This window comes from Chrysemys picta, chromosome 1, assembly GCF_011386835.1.
Source record: "Chrysemys picta bellii isolate R12L10 chromosome 1, ASM1138683v2, whole genome shotgun sequence".
NCBI lineage: Eukaryota > Metazoa > Chordata > Testudines > Emydidae > Chrysemys > Chrysemys picta.
This window is the reverse complement of record NC_088791.1, coordinates 29,560,934-29,583,970: the sequence shown is the minus strand read 5'-3', so window position 1 is coordinate 29,583,970 and position 23,037 is coordinate 29,560,934. Positions and strand designations below refer to the sequence as shown.

Here is a 23,037-nt window from a genome sequence, read left to right as displayed (position 1 = left end):
CTTGTTACACTTATTTTGTACACAAATCAAATCTGTTTAAAGGATCCAGGATCCTGTTTCAGCAGCATCTCCCCCCCCACACACACACCATTATCAGCCTCTGAGAACTATTTTGAATACTTTTTAGTTCTGCATGTGTGTGTCTATGTAAATATGTGTTCAAAAGCACCTGAGGGTACGTCTACACTGCAGCTGGGAGGTGATATTCCCAGTGTGGGCAGACAGACTTGCGCTAGCTCACCTTGCGCTACTGTGTTAAAAATGTCTGCGTGGAGATTGCAATACTGTAGGCAGCTTGGGCTAGCTGTCTGAGCTTGGACCCAGGCTGCCAGCCCAAGTCTCAGCCAGTGCCACAATGTCCCCGTTGCTACTTTTAGCACACTAGCTTGGACTGAGTTAGCACGAGTCCCAGCTGCAGTGTAGACATACTCTAAATCTCATTTTCAAAAGTGACAAACAAGCTTCGAAGCACCAAATGCACTTTTGAAAATTTTAGCCATCATCAAGTTCAAAGTTACCCCCCCCCCCACACACACACTTTCAACATTTTGCAAAACATGAATGCCACATTAAACAACGAAAAAGACAGACATGTTACCCCTTTTGCTTATTGTGGCGGGAAGGTTGGCAGGAAAAAAAGAGAACATGTCAGTGGGGTTCTGTGTCCTCTTAGTTTGGATTTCTTATTCTGTGTAGTGGAACAGCTTTGATATGGATGGAGTCTGGTATGGAAGAAGGGTCATATTTAATGAAAATATATAGGAATGGAAGAGCAGAAGGGTTGTCATGCTCTCAGATACAGGCAGAACATTTGGTGCGAATCATATGGAATGGAGCATTATCATGAGATGTCCACATGCTACTGAAGAATTTGGCAGGGATTTGTTCTGCTGCAATGCTTGATTAATACTTGTCAAATCTGTGTAACTTTTTGTTATGTGTAAATAAAGCTGTAGCTTTTACTAGATGTTAGTACAGTGCCTGCAGAAGAAAAGGGGAGTTGAGGAGGAAAAGGAGCAGGTCAATTCTGCTGTACTTCCCTCAGAAAAGGGCCCATGGTCATGAACAAATACTTCACATTTCAATAGTTCACTAACGTACAGGATCCGTAAGTGAGAAAGGATAGATAAGACAAATGCCTGGTTAATATATAGACAAAGTGGATGAGGTTAATAAAAAGTCATTTAAATATATTAAACTAGGCAAGACTTTTCTAACCCATTCATGAAAAGGATAACTGAGAAAAGGAAAGTCCTACAAATTAAACTCAGACCAGTTTATTTAATTGTGGGTTTTTAGACAATTTATGGCACTAGCAAAATAGTGTATTATGGTGTTTCAGTATGTAGGGCTATTATGTTTACTACTGATTGAAATTTAGGAAACTAACACAAAGAAACTTCACATTTTCAGAAATAGCCTCGAGAAGTTCCCCTGCAAATTTGTATGTACAAGTTTTCCATAAGTAAACTTGTCTACATGCAAAAGGTAGTAGGTACAGTGCTAGCAGACAGGTTGAGGGCCCTTGAGAATTTAGATAAAAATTTTCCTATTATAAGCAATTATAGTCTTGAAATGTACCTGTGTGCAAAACGAGAAATATTTTCTTCTTTCTGGATTCATTTTTTTGGCTTTATACAGAAAATCATACCAGAAGTCACTCACTCATGATCATCAGGTCTACATCACCACTACTAAATCCTGCCAGCACTCGTCATTTTAAGACAGTAGTGAAACAGTCTTCATAATATATATGTGCATCTATAAACTGCCATCTCAGAATTTCTCTCCAAGGACATGTAATTACATGTCCAGGTATGCTAAAAATGGACTTATGCTCTGAAAGTGCTAGCTAACCCACTGCTGGGTGCCTGTAAAGCCCTCAGTATGTGGGTCTGTAATAAAGAAAAATAAAAGCCCCCTTTCCTTCACTTTCCTTCACATTGCTAAAAAAAAAAAAAAAAAAAGAGAGGCCTAAATGGGGATGGGAAAACCAGAACAAAACACAACAAAAAGCTGTCTGAAATCTTTGTCACCTCCTCTCCCACTTTTTCTCAGATTTAGGTAAACCTCTTATCTAGAATTCTGGCCTCGTCTTCTCTAGGAAAAATGGTGTGTTTACAAACTGGTGTGTGAGTTTAAGTTTTCATATAATTAAGAGACTGCTCCTCAGAGGGCCTCCAAAAAACACCCCTTCAGTATTTGGATTCCAGTAGAAAATTCAAAAAGATTTCATATTGAACCAAAACCATAAAAGTTCACCTTTCCCATAAAGTTAGTGTGTTGATCTGGATGCAAAATTCTATTATTAAAATGTCAAACAGAAGGATTTTAGTTCTAAATGCAACTCTGACCGAAACTTTACGTACGGCAGCACTAGGGTGCCTTAATGTACTGCCACTGTTTAATGCAAATGAACCACTCACAGGATTCCATCATTATGTACAAAGTGATTCATGAACAGCTTCAAATTACAGCAAGAGATGTCTGGTGTAATATGCTGTGTACACAGTTTATTTGCCATTCAAAGAGCAAAAACAGTCTTCTAAGGCAGTTGAATATTCCAGCCAAACTATACTGGATTTTACCAAAATAAGGCTAGGAAAAACCATAAAGGGTTTTTCCATTAATTTTGTTTGTGGTTTAGGCCTGTCATGATTAGGTAAAAGGAAACTTCAAAGAGACATTACTTTGCAACTATGCAAATACAAAGGAAGAAATGGAAGGTTTTTCAAAGATTTTTCAGTCATAAGAGCTCACCGAAGCGCAACCCAGATAAGCAAGATCAAAGTTGAGATTATTAAAAATAACGCATTGAAAAACTTCTTTTAATGCACTGGTCTTACTTTTAAAAACCATGAAGTTTCACATTCCATGGCTCAGTTTTAAGGAAGTTATATTCTGAAATTTCAAAAGACATACCTCGATAACTTGATATAAAAATTGAAAAAAAATATAGCCTGGATCAAACGTGTGCGGTGTGCCCACACTAGCTTTTACATTCATGTTAAGCACCTCAAGTTAAATAGCAATTAACTAATTCAAGGTTAAGAAAAAAAAAATCTAGTGTAGAGACATACCCTGGCAGGGTGACCTTTATTATTTGTATTATCGAGGTGCCTAGGAATCTCCGCATGGTTATTAACCAAATTTTATGCATATGACAGTGTCAGAAACGGATTCCTCACAATACAACTTCTTAAACTGAATTTGTAGAGACTTATTTTTGGTGCACTTTAGCTGAAGGACATCCCCCAAAACCCCTGCAGGGACTGCAGCTGGGATGGCATGTGATAAACCTACTTTCACCCCAGCTTTCTATTACATTTCTGGCTAAAAAGCTTATTGTATATATTAAGGCTATCCCCTGCTAGTATAAATACACATATGCATTTACATTCTCCTTTCAACGAGCTTGTCACTTCAAAGGAAGCCTTTCTTCCCTTTCTGTAAGGAAACAGCAGGGGACGGAGAACCCACAATCAAACCTGCCTGGCAGGAAAAAGGGTAAAGGAGACCCCCCTCCTTTCAAAATAATGGATTCTTGCTGTATTAATGCATCAAGCCCAACTAAAAACAGCTGTTCTGCAGTTTTAATTTGTCTTCAGGTTTAGAACGGACAACTATGATTCATTAAGCGTTTGGAGTTGCTATTCGTGCAGTTTAGTAGCAAAGGCATACTACTCTAGCCAGGGAACTGACCACTCTGTGATCTCATGAGTACTGCTACTTTATGATAACAGCATTTTGTATATCGTCAAGGAAAAATATTTTTGGAATAGATTGCATCTATTTGATCTTTACAAGGTCACAAGTGATGTTATCTAAAACATTAATTTCAGATGGGTGGGTGTTCAGAAATGTCACACACCTTGAAAGATCCAAATAGGACATCTTCAAACAGGTAAAATCTGCTTTTATCTCACTGTCAATTAACCAAGAAAGCAGTTCTGACAGCCTAAACCTTAAACATGGTAGCTGATAACATATGGTGTCATGCTACAAAAAACATCATCCCCCCCTTTTAAGAAAAAGAAAAGAAAAGAAAAGCTAATGTCTCTACAGTTTAAAAAAATAAAACACACACAGTCAGAATTCCAGTAAGGGCTTACCTTGTATCTATGGTTTAAAAAGTACACTGCACAGAATAAACTTTTCATACACCATCCTTTTTTGGTATGAGGAGGAAGATTATACATAGGCTTGGAAGGATTAGATTTGTAATCAGTAAATTTAAGTTTATGTCAATTTCACTGGACACACAAACTAATGAAAAATGTTTCCATCGATGCTAATCAAAATGTATAGATAGGCAAAGTAAGAAAAATGCTGCTTAAGAAGTTAAGGATATTTTCTTTGTATATTTTGACATTTGATGTTGACAATTTGTGCTTTAAAGTTATAAAACTAACTTTTTGAATCTTGTAGTGAGGCGGTGTGGTTCCTGCCGCCGCAGAGAGAGACGAGTCTCTCCCAACAGCAGAGTGGGTGGAGCCAGGGAGCTCTGAGCCCACCCCCCCAGAGGGTCAGGCGTGGCACTGGAAGTATAAAGGCCCGACCCCAGACCCACTGATAGGGCAGCCGCCAGGGAGGCCCGACGCCTCCAGCCTAGCTTGGGATTGGGAAACCCCAGCAGCCTGCGGTAAACCCAAGGACTGGCCCGCACCAGCTACCCAGAGGAGTTGCTAAGCCTGCCCCACGCCAGCTATCCCGAGGAACCCATGGTGCAGGACCCCCCTGAGGACACCACCCTGACCCAGGTACCTCAAGTGAGGGAGTCTGGAAGTAGCCTGGGAGCAGCCAACCCTAGTCTAGCTGCAGCACTACCAGAACCCATGTTAGTGTGTTGCAGCCAGGATCCCTACTGACTCAGCAGCGGATCTTCTGCCGCTGCTAGGGCCCCGGGGCTGGGATGCAGTGGAGTGGGAGGGCCTGCGGTCCCCCTGCCACCCAACTCACAGGTGGCAAGGGCCTGGGTTATATACGGCTGGGCCTGAGGGCCTGAACACCTGACTCACCATCGCCCCACCCTGAGCCAGGGCCTGGGCTTACTGTGTTTAGTTCTGCCCTCACAAAGGCCGCAGAGGAAGACTCCCGTGGCCAAACTAATTCCCCACAAGACATCTTCCCGAGTTTAGTGAGGCAGTGTGGTTCCCCGCCGCTCTGGAGAGAGACGAGCCCTGGCTAACCTTTCTACACGTGATGGAAAACGTGGGCACAATCCCTCAAACCCTGTGAGAAGCAGTCTGGGGGAGAGAACGTACCCCAGAAAGAGCCATGGATATGGACAAACTTATCAAGTTCCTGACCAAGAGCCAGGAGTGACAGCAAGCGGCCCAGCTCCAGTAGCAGCAGCAGCAGGCGGCCCAGTTCCAGCAGCAGCTCATCCAGCAGCTGGGAGCACAGCAAGAGCACCTGGGGGTTCAGAACCAGCAACAGCAGCGACAATGCCTGCAGCAGCTGGCGACAACACTGCCGCAGTCCGCGGAGCCCCAGCCAGGGGACATGGCTGGGTCACCCCGCATCACTGCGCCAGTGAGGCTGACCAGGATGGGACCCAATGACGACCCTGAGCCACTTTTGAAAGAGCGGTGCTGGTTGCAGGGTGGGCCCCTGACCAATGAGCCACTCTCTTGACCCTGTACTTAACCAGGACAGCCCAAACAGCGTACAGAGGGCTGTCTACAGAGGATGCAAGGGACTATAGCCAGGTAAAGGCAGCAATCCTGGATGCCTTGGACGTCAGCCCAGAAACCTTTTGGCAGTGGTTCTGGAGCCAGACCTACCCCACAGTCACCAGACCTTGGTTGGTGGCCCAAGAGCTGAAGGAAGCGTGCAAGCGTTGGCTACAGCCAGAGAGGAGGACCGCGGACGAGATCACGGAACAAATATTTTAGAACAGTTCGTACACATCCTCCCAGCGTGAGGAAGGGCCTGGGTGCTTCGCCATCGGCCAGCGACGCTAGCTACCGCCACAGCATTGATGGAAGACTGCCTCACGGCTGAAATGTCAGTGCAGCCAGTTACCAGACTCCACACCCCAGGGCCAGAGCGCCCTAACCCCGAAAAGAAAGGGGGCACTCAGACCGAAGTGTGGAGTCTCCCACGCGGGCAAGAGGCTCGCTCAGGGCTTCAGGCCAGATGCCCCGAACTCCCACCTCGACAAGGATCCACGGCCCAAGTGCCGAGTTTCCAGAGGACCATCGGAATCCCCCCAGGGACCCGATGGGAGCCCCCACTTGGGGCGGTCGCCCAGAACTTGGGCCCTGTTTTTTATGCAGGAAATATGGACATTTGCAGCATGACTGCACTGAGACTGAATGCGCTTCAGCCACATCTGTGTGGGAGAGACCTGGGCCCGGCTGCCACAGGTCCCCCAAGATCATGGTTCCAGTAGTTGTCAGGGACCCCCCAACCCTGGCCCTGATCGATCTGGGCTGTGGCCAGATGCTAATCCGTCAAACCTTGGGGCCCCGGGCAGACCTCCACCTGGGGACGAGCCGGCTGCAATGCATCCACAGCGACATGCAGCCCTACCCCAGTGCCCGGATCCCGCCAACGGTGGCTGGGGTCACACGACGGATGATAGTCGGCCTGGCACCTTGAATAGCCTACCCAGTGATCCTGGGGAATAACTGACTGGCATTCGAGGAGATCCTCCGCTCGACCCCTGCACTGGCAGGACATTACCCCGAGGTCCAACTGGAGGAGGAGGACCTGGACCCCGAGGGACCCCCCGCCTGGGCCGGCTGTCAAACCCTGACTTAACACCCACTTTTGCCACGATCAAAGAGCAGACCCTGCCTTTAGTTGGGCCTACAGATTGACCCACATCGCGCAAATCAGTGGCCCCGTTTCGAGCTACGCCATGACCGTCTTTACCGGGTGGAACGGGATCCCCGCACAGAAGAACCACTGACTCAGCTGCTGGTGCCTCGGTGCCACCGCCGAGCAGTAATAAAGCTTGCACATGACATCCTTGCCGCAGGGCACTTGGGCCATGAAAAGACCCTCGCCCGGATTTTGACGCGGTTCTTCTGGCCAGCGTTCACCAGGAGATGAGAAACAACCACCCGAACCATCGCCAGTGAACTAGTGACGGTTTTAGCTCGAGTGGGCTTGCCCCAGGAAATCCTAACGGACCAGGGCACCAACTTCATCTCCTGGCTGTTGCAGCAGGTATGTGAGCTCCTGGGAGTTAAACAGTTACGCACCTCAGTTTACCACCCACAGACTGACAGGCTGGTGGAACAATTCAATCGGACCCTGAAGGAAATGCTGTGCAAGTTCCCCTCAGAGGAGCTACGCCAGTGGGACCAGCCACTCCTGCCCTTACCGCTGGCAATCCACGAGGTACCCCAATCATCAACAAAATTTTCCCCGTTCGAGCTACTATATGGCTGTCGCCCGTAGGGCCTATTACACTTAATGCGGAAGACATGGGAGCAGTTTCCGTCGCCAACCCAGGGACTCCAGAAGTACGTTCTCCAGCAGCACCTCGCTCAGGCCGGAGCACACGAAAACTTAAAAGCCGTGCAGGAAGCCCAGGCACGAACCTATAACCAGGAAGCGTGGATCTGTGCCTTTGAGCCCAGTGATCGGGTCCTGCTCCTCCTACCGTCGAGTGAATCGAAGCTGCTGGTCTGTCGGCAGGGACGCTATGAGGTGGTCCAGAAGGTGGGGCCCATCACCTCTGAGGTCCACCAGCCTGACCGGCACAAGACAACCCAGCGATATCACATGAATCTATTGAAACCACGGCGAGAGCGGGAGGGCCTATTAACCCTTACCTGCCAGAACCAGAGTTGGGTCCCCGCGCGTCCCTGACAGAGGACCCCGCAGGCCCCCAGCTTGGCGACACGCTCACGGAGGAGCGGCGAAAGCAAGCCCAATGTCTCCTGCAGGCTTTCAGGAGAACCTTTACAGTCCTACCCGGTTACATGACCCTGATCCATCATGCCATCCAGACCAAGCCGAGGAAGGTAATCTGGGAGACGACCAGGCCCCTGCCGCACCGAATGCAGCAGGAGGTCAAGGAGGAAGTACAGGCCATGCTAGCCCTAGGAGTCATCGAGCCGTTGCAGAGTGAGTGGCGCAGTCTGGTGGTCTTGGTACCCAAGCCCGATGGAACACGGCGCTTCTGTATAGACTTCCGGCAGGTAACACCATCTTGAGGTTCGATGCATATCCTATGCCCCATGTGGACAAACTGCTTGGCCGCCTAGGCCCATTTCATCACCACCCTCGACCTCAGTAAGGGGTACTGGCAGATCCCGCTCGACCCCATCTCTAAGGAGAAGACAGCCTTCGCCTGCCCCGCACCAGCTACCCGGAGGAGGTGCCGAGCCTGCCCCTTGCCAGCTATCCCGAGGAACCCATGGTGCTGGACCCCCCCTGAGGACACCACCCTGACCCAGGTACCTCAAGAGAGGGAGTCTGGAAGTAGCCCGGGGGCAGCTAACCCTAGTCTGGCTGCAGCACTTCAGAACCCATGTCAGTGTGTTGCAGCCATGATCCAGGATTGAGAATTTGAAAGTAGAAGGCAGCTTGGGTGAAAGTGATCATGAAATCATAGAGTTTGCAATTCTAAGGAAGGGTAGAAGGGAGAACAGCAAAATAGAGACAATGGATTTCAGGAAGGCGGATTTTGGTAAGCTCAGAGAGCTGATAGGTAAGGTCCCATGGGAATCAAGACTGAGGGGAAAAACAACTGAGGAGAGTTGGCAGTTTTTCAAAGGGACACTATTAAGGGCCCAAAAGCAAGCTATTCCGCTGGTTAGGAAAGATAGAAAATGTGGCAAAAGACCACCTTGGCTTAACCACGAGATCTTGCATGATCTAAAAAATAAAAAGGAGTCATATAAAAAATGGAAACTAGGACAGATTACAAAGGATGAATATAGGCAAACAACACAGTAATGCAGGGGCAAGATTAGAAAGGCAAAGGCACAAAATGAGCTCAAACTAGCTACGGGAATAAAGGGAAACAAGAAGACTTTTTATCAATACATTAGAAGCAAGAGGAAGACCAAAGACAGGGTAGGCCCACTGTTCAGTGAAGGGGGAGAAACAGTAACAGGAAACTTGGAAATGGCAGAGATGCTTAATGACTTATTTGTTTTGGTCTTCACCGAGAAGTCTGAAGGAATGCCTAACATAGTGAATGTTAATGGGAAGGGGGTAGGTTTAGCAAATAAAATTAAAAAAGAACAAGTTAAAAATCACTTAGAAAAGTTAGATGCCTGCAAGTCACCAGGGCCTGATGAAATGCATCCTAGAATACTCAAGGAGCTAATAGAGGAGGTATCTGAGCCTCTAGCTATTATCTTTGGAAAATCATGGGAGACGGGAGAGATTCCAGAAGACTGGAAAAGGGCAAATATAGTGCCCATCTATAAAAAGGGAAATAAAAACAACCCAGGAAACTACAGACCAGTTAGTTTAACTTCTGTGCCAGGGAAGATAATGGAGCAAGTAATTAAAGAAATCATCTGCGAACCCTTGGAAGGTGGTAAGGTGATAGGGAATAGCCAGCATGGATTTGTAAAGAACAAATCATGTCAAATCAATCTGATAGCTTTCTTTGATAGGATAACGAGTCTTGTGGATAAGGGAGAAGCTGTGGATGTGGTATACCTAGTGTGACAGGGTCAGGCCAGATGGCTACAGGAGAGTGATAGAAGGCAGATATATTAGCTTCAGATTAAGTAGGTCTCTTTTCCCTGGATAAGGTAACAGGGAAAGTTCCAGAACAATCAGGAACTTTCTGGAAATAATTAAGGCAGACAGCCTGATTAGAACACCTGCAGCCAATCAAGAAGCTGCTAGAATCAATTAAGGCAGGCTAATCAGGGCACCTGGGTTTAAAAAGGAGCTCACTTCAGCTTGTGGTGTGGGTGTAAGAAGCCGTGCTGCTGGAGGTCTAAGGAGTATAAACATTAACAGACACCAAGAAGAAGGTCCTGTGGTGAGGATAAAGAAGGTGTTGGGAGGAGGCCACGGGGAAGTAGCCCAGGGAATTGTAGCTGTTGTGCAGCTGTTCCAGGAGGCACTCTAGACAGCTGCAGTCCACGAGGCCCTGGGCTGGAACCCAGAGCAGAGGGCGGGACTGGGTTCCCCCCCAAACCTCCCAATTGACCTGGACTGTGGGTTCTACCAGAGGGGAAGGTCTCTGGGCTGTTCCCCAACCCACATGGAGAATCTCTGAGGCAAGAAAATCCGCCAATAAGCGCAGAACCCACCAAGATAGAGAAGGAACTTTGTCACACTAGACTTTAGTAAGGCATTTGATACGGTCTCGCATGATATTCTTATCGATAAACTAGGCAAATACAATTTAGATGGGGCTACTATAAGGTGGGTGCATAACTGGCTGGATAAACAGTACCCAGAGAGTTGTTATTAATGGTTCCCAATCCTGCTGGGAAGACATAACAAGTGGGGTTCCGCCGGGGTCTGTTTTGGGACCGGATCTGTTCAATATCTTCATTAAACCACTTAGATATTGGCATAGAAAGTACGCTTATTAAGTTTGCAGATGATACCAAAACCGGGAGGGATTGCAACTGCTTTGGAGGACAGGGTCATAATTCAAAATGATCTGGACAAATTGGAGAAATGGTCTGAGGTAAACAGGATGAAGTTTAACAAAGACAAATGCAAAGTGCTCCACTTAGGAAGGAACAATCAATCAGTTTCACACATAGAGAATGGGAAGAGACTGTCCAGGAAGGAGTACGGCAGAAAGGGATCTAGGGGTTATAGTGGACCACAAGCTAAATATGAGTCAACAGTGTGATGCTTTTGCAAAAAAAAGCAAACATGATTCTGGGATGTATTAACAGGTGCATTGTGAGCAAGACACGAGAAGTCATTCTTCCGCTCTACTCTGCGCTGGTTAGGCCTCAGCTGGAGTAGTGTGTCCAGTTCTGGGCACCACATTTCAAGAAAGATGTGGAGAAATTGGAGAGGGTCCAGAGAAGAGCAACAAGAATGATTAAAGGTCTTGAGAACATAACCTATGAAGGAAAGCTGAAAGAATTGGGTTTGTTTAGTTTGGAAAAGAGAAGACTGAGAGGGGACATGATAGCAGTTTTCAGGTATCTAAAAGGGTGTCATAAGGAGGAGGGAGAAAACTTGTTCATCTTAGACTCTAAGGATAGAACAAGAAGCAATGGGCTTAAACTGCAGCAAGGGAGGTTTAGGTTGGACATTAGGAAAAAGTTCCCAACTGTCAGGGTGGTTAAACACTGGAATAAATTGCCTAGGGAGATTGTGGAATCTCCATCTCTGGAGATATTTAAGAGGAGGTTAGATAAATGTCTATCAGGGATGGTCTAGACAGTATTTGGTCCTGCCATGAGGGCAGGGGACTGAACTCGATGACCTCTCAAGGTCCCTTCCAGTCCTAGAATCTAGGAATCCCCACTGACTCAGCAGCAGGTCTTCTGCTGCTGCTAGGGCCCCGGGCTGGGACACAGTGGAGTGGGAGGGCCTGCGTCCCCCCTGCCACCCAACTCGCGGGTGGCATTCTCCCCCTTTCCCAGGTCCTTTTGAGCCAAGGGCCTGGGCTTGCTGTTATATACTGTTGTTGCTCAGCCCCTGCCTGAGGGCCTAAGCGCCTGACTCACTATTGCCCCGCCCTGACCTAGGGCCTGGGCTGACTGTTATATACTGTAGTTGCTCAGCCGCGGCCTGAGCGCCTGACTCACCATTGCCCCACCCTGACCTAGGGCCTGGGCTTACTGTGTTTAGTTCTACCCTCAAAAAGGCTGCAGAGGAAGACTCCCACGGCCGAACTAATTGCCCACAAGTTTAGTGAGTTTAGTGAGGTGGTGTGGTTCCCCGCTGCCCCGGAAAGAGACGAGCCCCAGCTGACCTCTCTACAAATCTGCACTTCTGTCATTACTGTCTAACCCCTCCATAATTTCCTGCAAGTGAAAATTTAAATTGATAACAGAAAAATGCTTTAAAATTATCAATATTATCCACCAAAATTTTAAAAAAGTAAAAATCGCAGTTCTGCCAAGCCTAGTTATATATTACAAGACATAAAAGGTTCTTGGTACCTGTAAATTGCATTCTTATAAAGTATAACACTCTGATATCAAGACCTACCCACTGAATTAAAACAGCTCAAGGTTATAATTCTAGTGCCTTAGTTACATTACAATTGTTTACAACATACAACTTTGCATAACACATTTACTGTAAGACAAAGTGACATTGACTGTACCTGAAATACTGGGCCAAAAGCACCTGCTTACAAAGGTCTCAAATTCCATTTAAGTAAGTGGAGTTCACCTGACCTACACCAGGGATTATTTGATCAAGTGAGCTTAATTTTTTTTTTTAAAGGAAATAAAATCAAAATTACTCGAATATATAAATATGATGAATCTGATATTTTTGTTAGGACATTTCTTAGACTATTGAATTTAAGGACCAAGCTTTGAGGCATAGAAAGCCAAGTCATTCTCATTAAAAAGAAAGCAATTAAAAAAAAAAGTTACCATTCGAAGTTTTCTTTAATTCCGCTTTCAGTTTTTCTGTTTCTTTCCTCAGTTTTTTATTGTGTTCTTCTAGAGCCTGTTCATTTTCACACTTCCCTTTTTCATTCAATGCCTAGCCAAAAAAATAAATAAAAAAAAAAAAATTGTGAGTTTAGTTAGTATTAGTTTAAATTACTGCTAGATAGTAATACAAATGACCAAACAACATTGGCCCTGATCCTACAATGTGCTGGATGTCTTCAAGTCCCACTGATGTCAAAAGGAAGCTATAAAAGATTAGCAACTCTGGGGAAAAACAAAACAAAAACACAAAAAACCCCAAACAGAAGCATCCATCAATATAGTCATAACATTTAAGGTTGAAAGGGACCATTAGGACTGTCTATTATAACCTCCTGCATAACATTGGCCAAAGAACTTCACCCAATAACTTCAGCATCAAACCCACAATGTGTCTAAACTATAGCATCTCTTTGAAAATAAAAGAGATCCAGTCTTGATTTAAAGACTGCAAGTGATAGAGAATCTATCACATCTCTTGGTAAGCAGCTCCAATGGTTAGCTACCTTCACTGTTAAATTGTGCTTTATTTCTACTCTGAATTTGTCCAGGGGTAGCTTCCAAACATTGGATCTCATCATTCCTTTTTCTGCCAGATAAAATAAGCATCTATTATCAGAAATCTCTTCTCCTGGTAATACTTGTAGTTTGTGATCAAGTCATCACTTAACCTTTTATATTAATAAGATGTTTAGGTACTTAAATACAACTTTATCTTCTTTCCAGAAATGCGAAGCACCTGGAAGTCCACACAAAAGCTGTAGTAGGCACTAAATAAAAGTGATGTACCTACTGTACTGGCTATTATAAATCTTTATATTTCAAGCAATTAAATAACTGTTGTGCCTTAATTATAAAATGATAAAATATCCAGGATTAGTCACTGTTTCTTGTGACTCTTTTTCCTCATTTCTCCTACAACTTCCTTTCCCGTGCGCCTACTCCTCCCTCCCCAGTATTCTCCCTTCAAAGAAATTCAATCCTCCGCTCATCTGACCTCCCACATCAAGCACATGAACGTGAACTGTCCCATTTAAGGAGAGCAGGGGAAGAGGCAAGCTTTCAGGTGAAGAAAAGGAGCAACACATTTTCTTGTGCAGAGCGACAGAGGGTTGAGGATACTGGACATACAAATCATTCAAAGGTAAAGAGGCAGACACAAGAGTCAGGTACGTAGGAAAAAGAGCTGAACTCATGAGATCAAATGAGATTGCTCAGAGTATTCAGGAGAAAGAGCAAAGGCCCTTGATAAAAATCTTGGGACATCATCCAAGACGGGTGAAAGAGGAGCTACCAAATAAAATGTTGAAGGAGTAGTCAGTAATGTAAGAGGTGGTGTGTTTGATTATGGATTTGTCACCTCTAACATGGGCCCCTTATACTCCACCACACAATTTCAGAGCAAGTGTCCTTCAGTTCTGTGGCAGTGTTCATTAGGTTAATTTGTTTTTTCATAATTTATTGCTGAGGAAGGTTACTCCCAATATGGTTGGGTGTTTAAGGTTTCTGTGGGGACAGTACCCAGCTGAGATAAATAAATACCAAGTACCCAGCTGAGTGAATAAAGCTCCATCCTTCTCTGGTTGACAGTGGGACCCTGGGAGGTCAGAGCTGGGCTGTAGAGAGAGCACTGTGTCCCACAGAGGTTATACTAGTGAGCTGGGGCACTGGCATAACTCTGTTTCTCCTCGGCTGTGAAGTGTGTCCATATGCAGAGAGTCTGACCAATACATACACATGCTTCCAGGGCTGGACAAAAGAATAGGCAACTATAGGCCCATACCTATGGGCCCAGCTCCTGAAAGCATTTGGCTATATCAGAATCTCAACTTTCAGTAAAAAAGGGTTTTTGTTTTTTTTAGCCCTCATGGTTGTAGAGGTAACCCAAATCTGTAGACAAACATCAGCTCTGAGTGTAGAATTGCCCATTTTTTCCTCAATTGAATGTTAATTCAATCCCCTCCCCCACCCAATTCCTGCAAGCTACCTCAGCAGAGGACTGTGTGTGTGACAGGAGGGGAAGACAGCAGCAGGCCTGGCCCACTGAAGTAGATACACCCTGGCTGCTAATGTAAGTACTTGGGCCACCCTTGCTTTTCTGGGGGCAAGAGAGTGATCCCAAATGCTGCAACTGCTATTCTCCAGAAGAGGGAGGGGACCCTGATGCCATTCCTGCCAGGCTAAGAAAGGGACTCCATGATTCTGCTCTCATCTCTCTGTGGGAGCAGTGGACCTTATTCCACCACCACTTCAAGTGGGGGGTGGGGCTTTAGTGCAGGGGCAGAGCCATTAGGAACCTCCTGTCATTGTGTGCCCAGGGACCCAGACTATCTTAAACCAGGTCCACTACACTTTGCATCCCAAGCGGGATGGAGCTCTCCCTAGCACCTGCAACCCACCAACGTGGCCCTTGGCTGCCACTGTTCTCCCCTCAGGGGACACACCTCCAGAGATATGCAAGGAAGATCCTGATGAGCCAGGAGAGCTACTCTGCTTTCTGACTCTGTTATTTGCAAGAGGGGAGAATGTGTGTCCCCTTTGTAGCGAAAGCAGCACAGAAAGAGGAAGAGGAAGCTGCAGCCACAACACAGCAGGACAGAAAATGCAAGATGTCAGGCATCTGGCTAGAGCAAAATGGCAGATTTCCCAGCCAAAACAGGGGAGTCTATGGTAGTCTGGCAAAATGCCAAATTCCATGAGCACAGAATCATGGACTACACAAAGACTTGCTTACAATCCACTCTACCGATCTTTCAGAATAGCAGCCGTGTTAGTCTGTATCCGCAAAAAGAACGGGAGTACCTGTGGCACCTTAGAGAGTGGGCTGTAGCCCATGAAAGCTTATGCTCAAATAAATTTGTTAGTCTCTAAGGTGCCACAAGTACTCCTGTTCTTTCTATTGATCTTATTTCCTTACAAGACACCTACCCAAATTACCAATAAATTTGTATATCCTTTCTAGTACATATTGATCTTAAAGTTTGTTCACATACGTAAGAGTTACCAAAAAACAGTTATGGTTCCTGGCTCCACAAGCTGTTACTGTCTACTTACATTGAAGGTATGCTTGAACACATCTCTAGATAACTATTTTGACAATGTGTTTTATTGACCAGAATCTCAGTTGTGAAACAAAACTGCCAAAATTTGTATTTTTGACTTCTTGCTTTTAACTTTTTCCTACAGAGATCCAACTAGTTAGTGCCAGGCAAAATTCCTTATGTTACACAACACTGATGAAATACATTAATGTTCCTTCCTTAACAATACCATGTATTGAACCAGCCAAAGGATTACTTCAAATGGCAAATTTTAAACCTTTTGTTTCTACTTTTCCTAAAACAATATTTTTTTGAAAAGTTTAAATTGTAAGTGTATAAACAAATTAGCTAATCCCCAGGTAACAGTCATAATGAAAGTAGCTAGCAAGCCAATAGCTAACATAATACTAGATGTTTGTGTAATTGATTATATGACATGGTAGATTAAAAAAATGTAAGAAAAAATAAAAATCAGTTTTAGTTTAAATTGGATTTTTAGTTAAACTGAAAACAGGTCTCTTTTTAAAAAATAAACATACTGACAATTAAAATTTGAAATTAATCATTTATGTGAAGGCCTAAACTCCTTATAATGAATTAAAATCATTTAGATTAAATACTAAAAAATAAAATTAAGCAATTTGTATTTGCTGCCAAGCTTTAAAGAAAGTCAAACCACTGAACTGGTGGAAGTCACTGGCTAAGCAATTTGGAACCACAGTCCTAACCACAGTTAGGAAACCAACTGGGAGCTGAAAAAGCATGAAACTTCTTTTCCTCTTCCAATCTATGAATGAAAACTAAACGTGAGAGGATGAGATTTACAAGTTCTATAACTCTGAAAGACGTGGTGAACAGAATTAATCAGTTAAATTTACTAACTACAGATATTTTCTTTGTTTAATAAATTAGTTTGAAAGGCAAACCATGCTTTGATACATAAAAAATAGTGCATCCAGCATATTTAAGGTAGATTTAATAAAATAATTAAATGCTGTTTTTGTGCATTTTAATCAATTTTGAACTTCCATCCAAATACAGCTCAACACAAAATCACAAAAATTCATCTAGTAAAGAATAAATGCATAAATCAAGAATCTGAATATAAGTTAAGCTATATAATTGCTTAAATAAGTGTATTGCTAGCAAAAAGAAACAGCCTTTACACTAAATTTGATATCTTTAGTTGCACATCAACATGTTTTAATGGTTACCAACCAATGAGAATCAACTTTGTTAGGAAAAGAACTAAAAAGTATGATTAAAACAAGCAAAACATGATTAAAATTGATTATTTAAATCATTATTAAAATCTGTGATTTAAATCCTTTGATTTAATCAATTCATGCTATTACATGAGCCTCATTCAAGCAAAGTGTTGGGCAACCTTGGAAGTCGATAAGGACGATAAGGCCACTGCGGAGAAACCAAATTAATCCTTTGCATTGGTCTTCACAGCTGAGGAGGTGAGGGAGATTCCTAAACATGAGCCATTCTTTTAAGGTACAAATCTGAGGAACTGTCCCAGATTGAGGTGTCATTAGAGGAGGTTTCAGAACAAATTTTTAAACTAAACAATAGTAAGTCACCAGGATTGGATAGTATTCACCCAAGAGTTTTGAAGGAACTCAAATGTGAAATTGCAGAACTACTAACTGTGGAAGTAACTTAAATGCTCCAGACGCGATCCCGGCAATTAGAGGCCTGTAAGCCTGACTTCAGGACTGGGCAAACTGTTTGAAACTATAGTAAAGAACACAATTGTCAGATACGTAGATGAACAGAATTTGTTGGGGAAGAGTCAACATGGTTTTTGTAAAGGGAAATCATGCCTCACCGATCTACAACAATTCTTTGAGGGGGTCAACAAGCATGTGGACAAGGGGGATCCAGTGGATATAGTGTATTTAGATTTTCAGAAAGTCTTTGACAAGGTCCCTCACCAAAGGCTCTTAAGCAAAGTAAGCTGTCATGGGATAAGAGGAAGTTCCTCTCATGGATTGGTAACTGGTTAAAAGATAGGAAACAAAGGGTAGGAATAAATGGTCAGTTTTCAGAATGAAGAGCAGTAAGCAGTGGAGTCCCCCAGGGGTTTGTACTAGAACCAGTCCTATTCAACATATTCATAAATTATCTGGAAAAAGAGTAAACAGTCAGGTGATAAAATTTGCAGACGATACAAAACTACTCAAGATAGTTAAGTCCAAAGCAGACTGCGAAGAGCTACAAAAGGATCTCACAATACTGGGTAACTGGGCAACAAATTGGCAGATGAAATTCAATGTTGATAAATGCACAGTAATGCACATTGGAAAACATAATCCCAACTACACATAAAATGATGGAGTCTAAATTAGCTGTTACCACTCAAGAGAGATCTTGGAGTCATTGTGGATAGTTTTCTAAAAACGTCCACTCAATATGCAGCGGTAGTAAAAAAAGTTAACACAATGTTGGAAATCATTAAGAAAGGAATCGATAATAAGATAGAAAATATCATATTGCCCCTATATAAATCCATGGTACACCCACAACTTGAATACTGCATGCAGATGTAGTCGCCCCATCTCAAAAAAAGATATATTGGAATTGGAAAAGGTTCAGAAAAGGGCATCAAAAGTTATTAGGGGTATGGAATGGCTGCCATATAAAGAGAGATTAAGAAAACTCAGACTTTTCAGCTTGGAAAAGAGTGAACTAAGGAGGGATATGATAGAGGTCTATAAAATCATGACTGGTGTGGAGAAAGTAAATAAGGAAGTGTTATTTACTCTCTCATATAACACAAGAACTAGGGGTCACCAAATGAAATTAATAGGCAGCAGATTTAAAACAAACAAAAGGAAATACTTTTTTCCACACAAGGCAGTCAACCTGTGGAACTCCTTGCCAAAGGATGTTGTGAAGGCCAAGACTAGAACAGGGTTTAAAAAAAAGTACTCGATAAGTTCATGTAGGATAGGTCCATCAACGGCTATTGGGCAGGGATGGTGTCCGTAGCCTCCGTTTGCCAGAATCTGGAAATGGGCGACAGAGGATGGATCACTTGATGATTACCTGTTCTGTTTAATCCATCTGGGGCACCTGGAACTGGCCACTGCTGAAAGACGGGATACTGGGCTTGATGGACCAGAGGATACTTTGATCTGACCCAGTATGGCTGTTCTTATCAGTGAACAACAGCTTTCAAGAAGAGTGCTATATAAATGTGTGTTTCAAAAATCCTGTGCAGAAAGACATGCGAACTAGAGAGATCAATCACATCAGCCACTACTAAAATACAACCACCTCTGGGGCGATATATACATTTGGTGTAACACCACAACGCATAGTAGTTTAAAAAAAAAAATCACTAAAACACCCATACAAATTTAGTCAAATTCAACCATGGAAGAAATTTAAGTAGAGAGAATGTAACTGTCTAAATTGGAATTTGGCCAGATTAAGAGTAGAGGTTCTGTTACCAGTAAAGGTCCAAATACTCCTTTCATGATCACAAGTGGTGAGGACCTCCGTTCTCTATTTTTGTGAAACATGTCACTTCCATCAACATAATAGTCCCTCTACCACTAGCTCAATACTGACAGGAAATAATGCCATCTACTGAATCATCTACACCATTTCCTATAGCCTTAAATTGTTCCTTGGAGATCTTCCATGCATTCCAATTCAGTTGAACCTATGATATCCTATAGAATCACAGTAATTAGATTTTTTTAAAATTAAAATCATAGGGGATGAAACTCATAGTTCCTGCATATCCCCCCTTGCACGTTGTTCGACAACAGTGGTGCGCAAACTCTTACAGTTGTACCCCCCGCTTACCAGTAAGGGCATCCATCCATGCCCCCTTCCATTACAGCCCAGCTAAGGCTTCCTCAGCAGCAGAACTTGGGCTGAAAGCAGAGTTGGGGGCAGAACTGGAGATGGGGTAGGAGCTGGGGCTTGAGATGGAGCTGGCCTGGGGACGGAGAGGGAATGAGGGCAGAGATGGTCTATGGGCGGAACTGCGCCTGAAGGCAGAGTGGGGCTGAAAGCATGGTGATCCCTCCCTGGCACACATGGGGGCTGGCCTGGGCCTCACTGTTTGCCCCCCACCCCGAACATTCATCTGTGTCCTCCTTGTGGGGCATGCCCCACAATTTGGGGCCCACCGTTCTAGAAGCATGAGGTGGCAATCATGGTGGTAGGGTCAAACAACTGCTGTAAACTGAATGGAAATCTTGAAACCTATGCAGCCCACCCCCTCCTGCTGGTATCAAAGTTGCAAGGGAGTCTGGAGCACTTTCTCTGCTCAGACATTTTACTAACAGCCAGAGGAGGCACAAACATGCTCTGAACCCCTACACAAGCCTGTGGAGACTAAGGAGAGAGCACTTACCCAGGGAACGCATCACTGACTGAGATGGAAAGTTTTTGAGACAAAGAATCCTTGTTAATATTTTGGCATCATATGACCGAGCCATACAAATGATGGGTAGGTAGTGGGCTGAACTATGCAGAAGAATGGTTTTCATGTTAGGTCAACCCACCCAAAAAGCAGCTCCACAACTGAGAGGAGCCCTAAGAGGCTACTTAACTGCAGTGTAAACTTTAGGGCTCGGGCTGGAGTCTGGGCTTTAGGACTGTAACCCCTTAGGCTGAGCCCCACGAGCATGAGTCAGTTGGCATGGGCCAGCCATGGGTGTCTAATTGCAGTGTAGACATACCCAATGGGTCTTACAGCTCAGACAGTTTTTGCTGTAATTATTTCCTTTTAAAAAGATAATTAAAAAGGCAATCAAAATACCTGTTGCAACTTTTCATTCTCCTCCATGTATTTTCTGGCAGCTTCATTAGTATTTGCTACTTGAATTTCCATAGCTACCTGAATTCCCAACTCTTTTGCCAACTGAGTAATAAGGGTGACAGTACGTCTCAGTACACTGAGGAAGAAACAGTGAGAATTTAAGCATTATTACTTTTTCTAATAGGATTCTTTGCTTTCTGTTAAGATTTATTTTAGATGTAAAGGTGAACAAAATACTTCTATAAATACATTTAAGAGAGACTATTTAGGATCTTAAATTAATAGGACACATGCATAAGCTTAATGTTGACAAATAGTTAAAATTAGAACTTGAAAAGTGAAAAAACCTTTCAGGACCTGAATTCCAGTTCTGAGTGTCACCTGTTCCAAAGGATAACATTACACATATTTAAAAAGTGGGGGAGGGACCTCCATTGCTTACAAGGTTGAAGGTGCTTGTACTGTTATTTAATGTCATAGGAGAAACAGAACCATGAACTCAAGATTCAGGTGCTAAGATATTATGGCAATAAACATGGTATAAGAACCTTTGTAGGAGGCAAGGGTAAAAGCACTTTTCAATTTCATTTTAAAATGTATTTGTAATTTTTGCATATTACTTTCTATGCATTCTATTGATGAATTTGGATCTAAAACATTTGTTTTGTATTAACAAGTAATAAAATACAAAAACACACGTACACAAAAGTGTGACAAAGTCTGAGAGTTTTTCATTTTATAGCGATGATTACTCCCAAGATATCCAAATATGACAGCTCCCCATAATTCTGACTAGGAACACACACCAATTTCACCTCCCTACCAATGCTTCAAGAGAACACTTGAGTCCAAGTGGTATAATTCAGGTTCTCAAAGATCCTCTTTATTCTGAACACACACAAACTTCCACTTCATTTTGATGCATCTTTCTCTCCTTACATTACCAGAGCCTTTCGGCAATACGTTACTGGTTCAGTTAAAGCCCAAGGCAGCAGTGAGCGAAAATTATTTTTGTAAGATGGCTGCCTGGATTCACAAATCCAAGTGGTTGCCTCATCCTTGTTCTGGGGAGAAGCATTAACAGACCTGTTAACCTTCTAGGCCTGGTCTACACTACACAGTTAGGTCGACTGAAGACAGCTTACATTGATCTAATTAAGTTTGTGTCTACACTACCACGTCCATTCTACTGATGTAACTCGCCTGCTACATTGACTTAACTACTCCATCTCCGCAGGAGGCATAGTGCTTAAATCAATGTTATTAGGTCGAAGAGGCAGCGTAGACAGTGCCTTGCTTATGTCCACTTTATTGGCCTCCAGGAGGTATCCCACAATACTCAACTGTGACTGCTCTGGTGAATGTTTTCAACTTTGTTGCTCAATAGCCAGGTACACAAGAAACAGCACCTCTCCTGTTAAAGCACCAAGAACTTTAGAATTCCATTTCCTGTCTGTTCAGCGTGAAGAGCTCACCAGCCAAGTGGATCATGGAGATTCAATGTCCCAAACACGCTCCAGCCCGGAGTACACAGGAGGTGGTGGATCTTATTGGTCTGTGTGAAGAAGAGTCTGTACAGGTACAGCTCTGATCCAGCCGTAGAAATGTAGACACCTACGAAAAGACTGCACGTGGCATAGGGGACCAGTCATTCTGGTTTTGCAGCACAGACATGCCACTTCTACAACGAGCTACATGTGATTCCCAGCGACGACCCCACAACCCCAAAGAGCAGCATAGATACCTGAGGAGTCGGAGTCCCGGGCCACCACAGGCAACACTGAGGTGGTCTTGGACTAGGATAAGGAAAAGGAGAATGGGAGACAAGTGAGCAGGGGATCCATTCTCCCAGAGAGCCAGGAGCTGTTTGAAACCCAGGAACAATCCAGCCAGTCTCAGAACAGCATTGTGGCCAAGTTTGATGCCGGGAAAGGCATCTCTGGTGAGTATACAACTCCAACTAATATTTTGGGGTCATGTTCTTATACTGTTTAATTTTTTTTTTTTAAATGATGAGGTACGGTGACTATCTGCTTCTCAGTGGCTGCACCAGCTAGGCAGAGGGAGCCCCATGGAAAAAACGGTTTATGTGCAGAGGAATGGCCTGGGAATCCTCCATAGAGATCTCCAGGAAAGTTTCATGGAGGTACTCTGCAATCTGTTGCAGAAGGTTTCTGGGGAGGGCTGCCTTATTTCTTCCACCATAGTAGGACAGTTTCCCACACCACTCCAATATTAATTCTGCTGGCATCATTGCAGCATCTGTTCCCTTGCCGCCTCTACTACCCTCAGGAGGGTGATATCAGCTAAGGTTACCTAGGGGAGACAGTGGCAGTTTTCATTTCAAATTGCTCAGACTGCGAATAATAGAGCATGTGATTCCCCCATTATGCTTTTTTCTGGGAGCTACTGGGAGGGATCGCTGCTTTAGCTCCGTGGGGGGGGAGAGCAGCAAATGCAATGGCTCTCCCTGCAGTTCTCTGCTGCTTCTCCCCACGGATGCAGCTCCCCGTTTGCCAGCTCCAGCAGCTGCAATGCAGGGAGGGGGCCTGGCGGCACCAGGTGACCAAGCAGGTCCAGCAAGCCCTGGCAAAAATCTGGGGACCACGTGACTATGTGCCCCTCTCCACGCATT

General features: G+C 44.1%; 1 protein-coding gene across 4 annotated transcripts in view; it reads right to left on the bottom strand.

The window, feature by feature from the left end:
* The window catches only part of BCAP29 (B cell receptor associated protein 29), a 50,275-nt gene that overhangs the window by 13,133 nt on the left and 14,105 nt on the right, over window positions 1-23,037 (bottom strand). For 2 of the 4 annotated variants that reach the window (XM_065562596.1, XM_005292348.3), the window contains exons 5-7: window positions 21,878-22,027; window positions 20,403-20,538; window positions 12,513-12,624 (exon numbers count right to left, since the gene is read on the bottom strand). In XM_065562596.1, coding sequence (XP_065418668.1) covers window positions 12,513-12,624; window positions 20,403-20,538; window positions 21,878-22,027 — 398 coding nt within the window. The remainder of the gene's footprint in view (window positions 1-12,512; window positions 12,625-20,402; window positions 20,539-21,877; window positions 22,028-23,037) is intronic. The other 2 variants (XM_065562731.1, XM_005292350.4) reach the window with 1 other exon arrangement.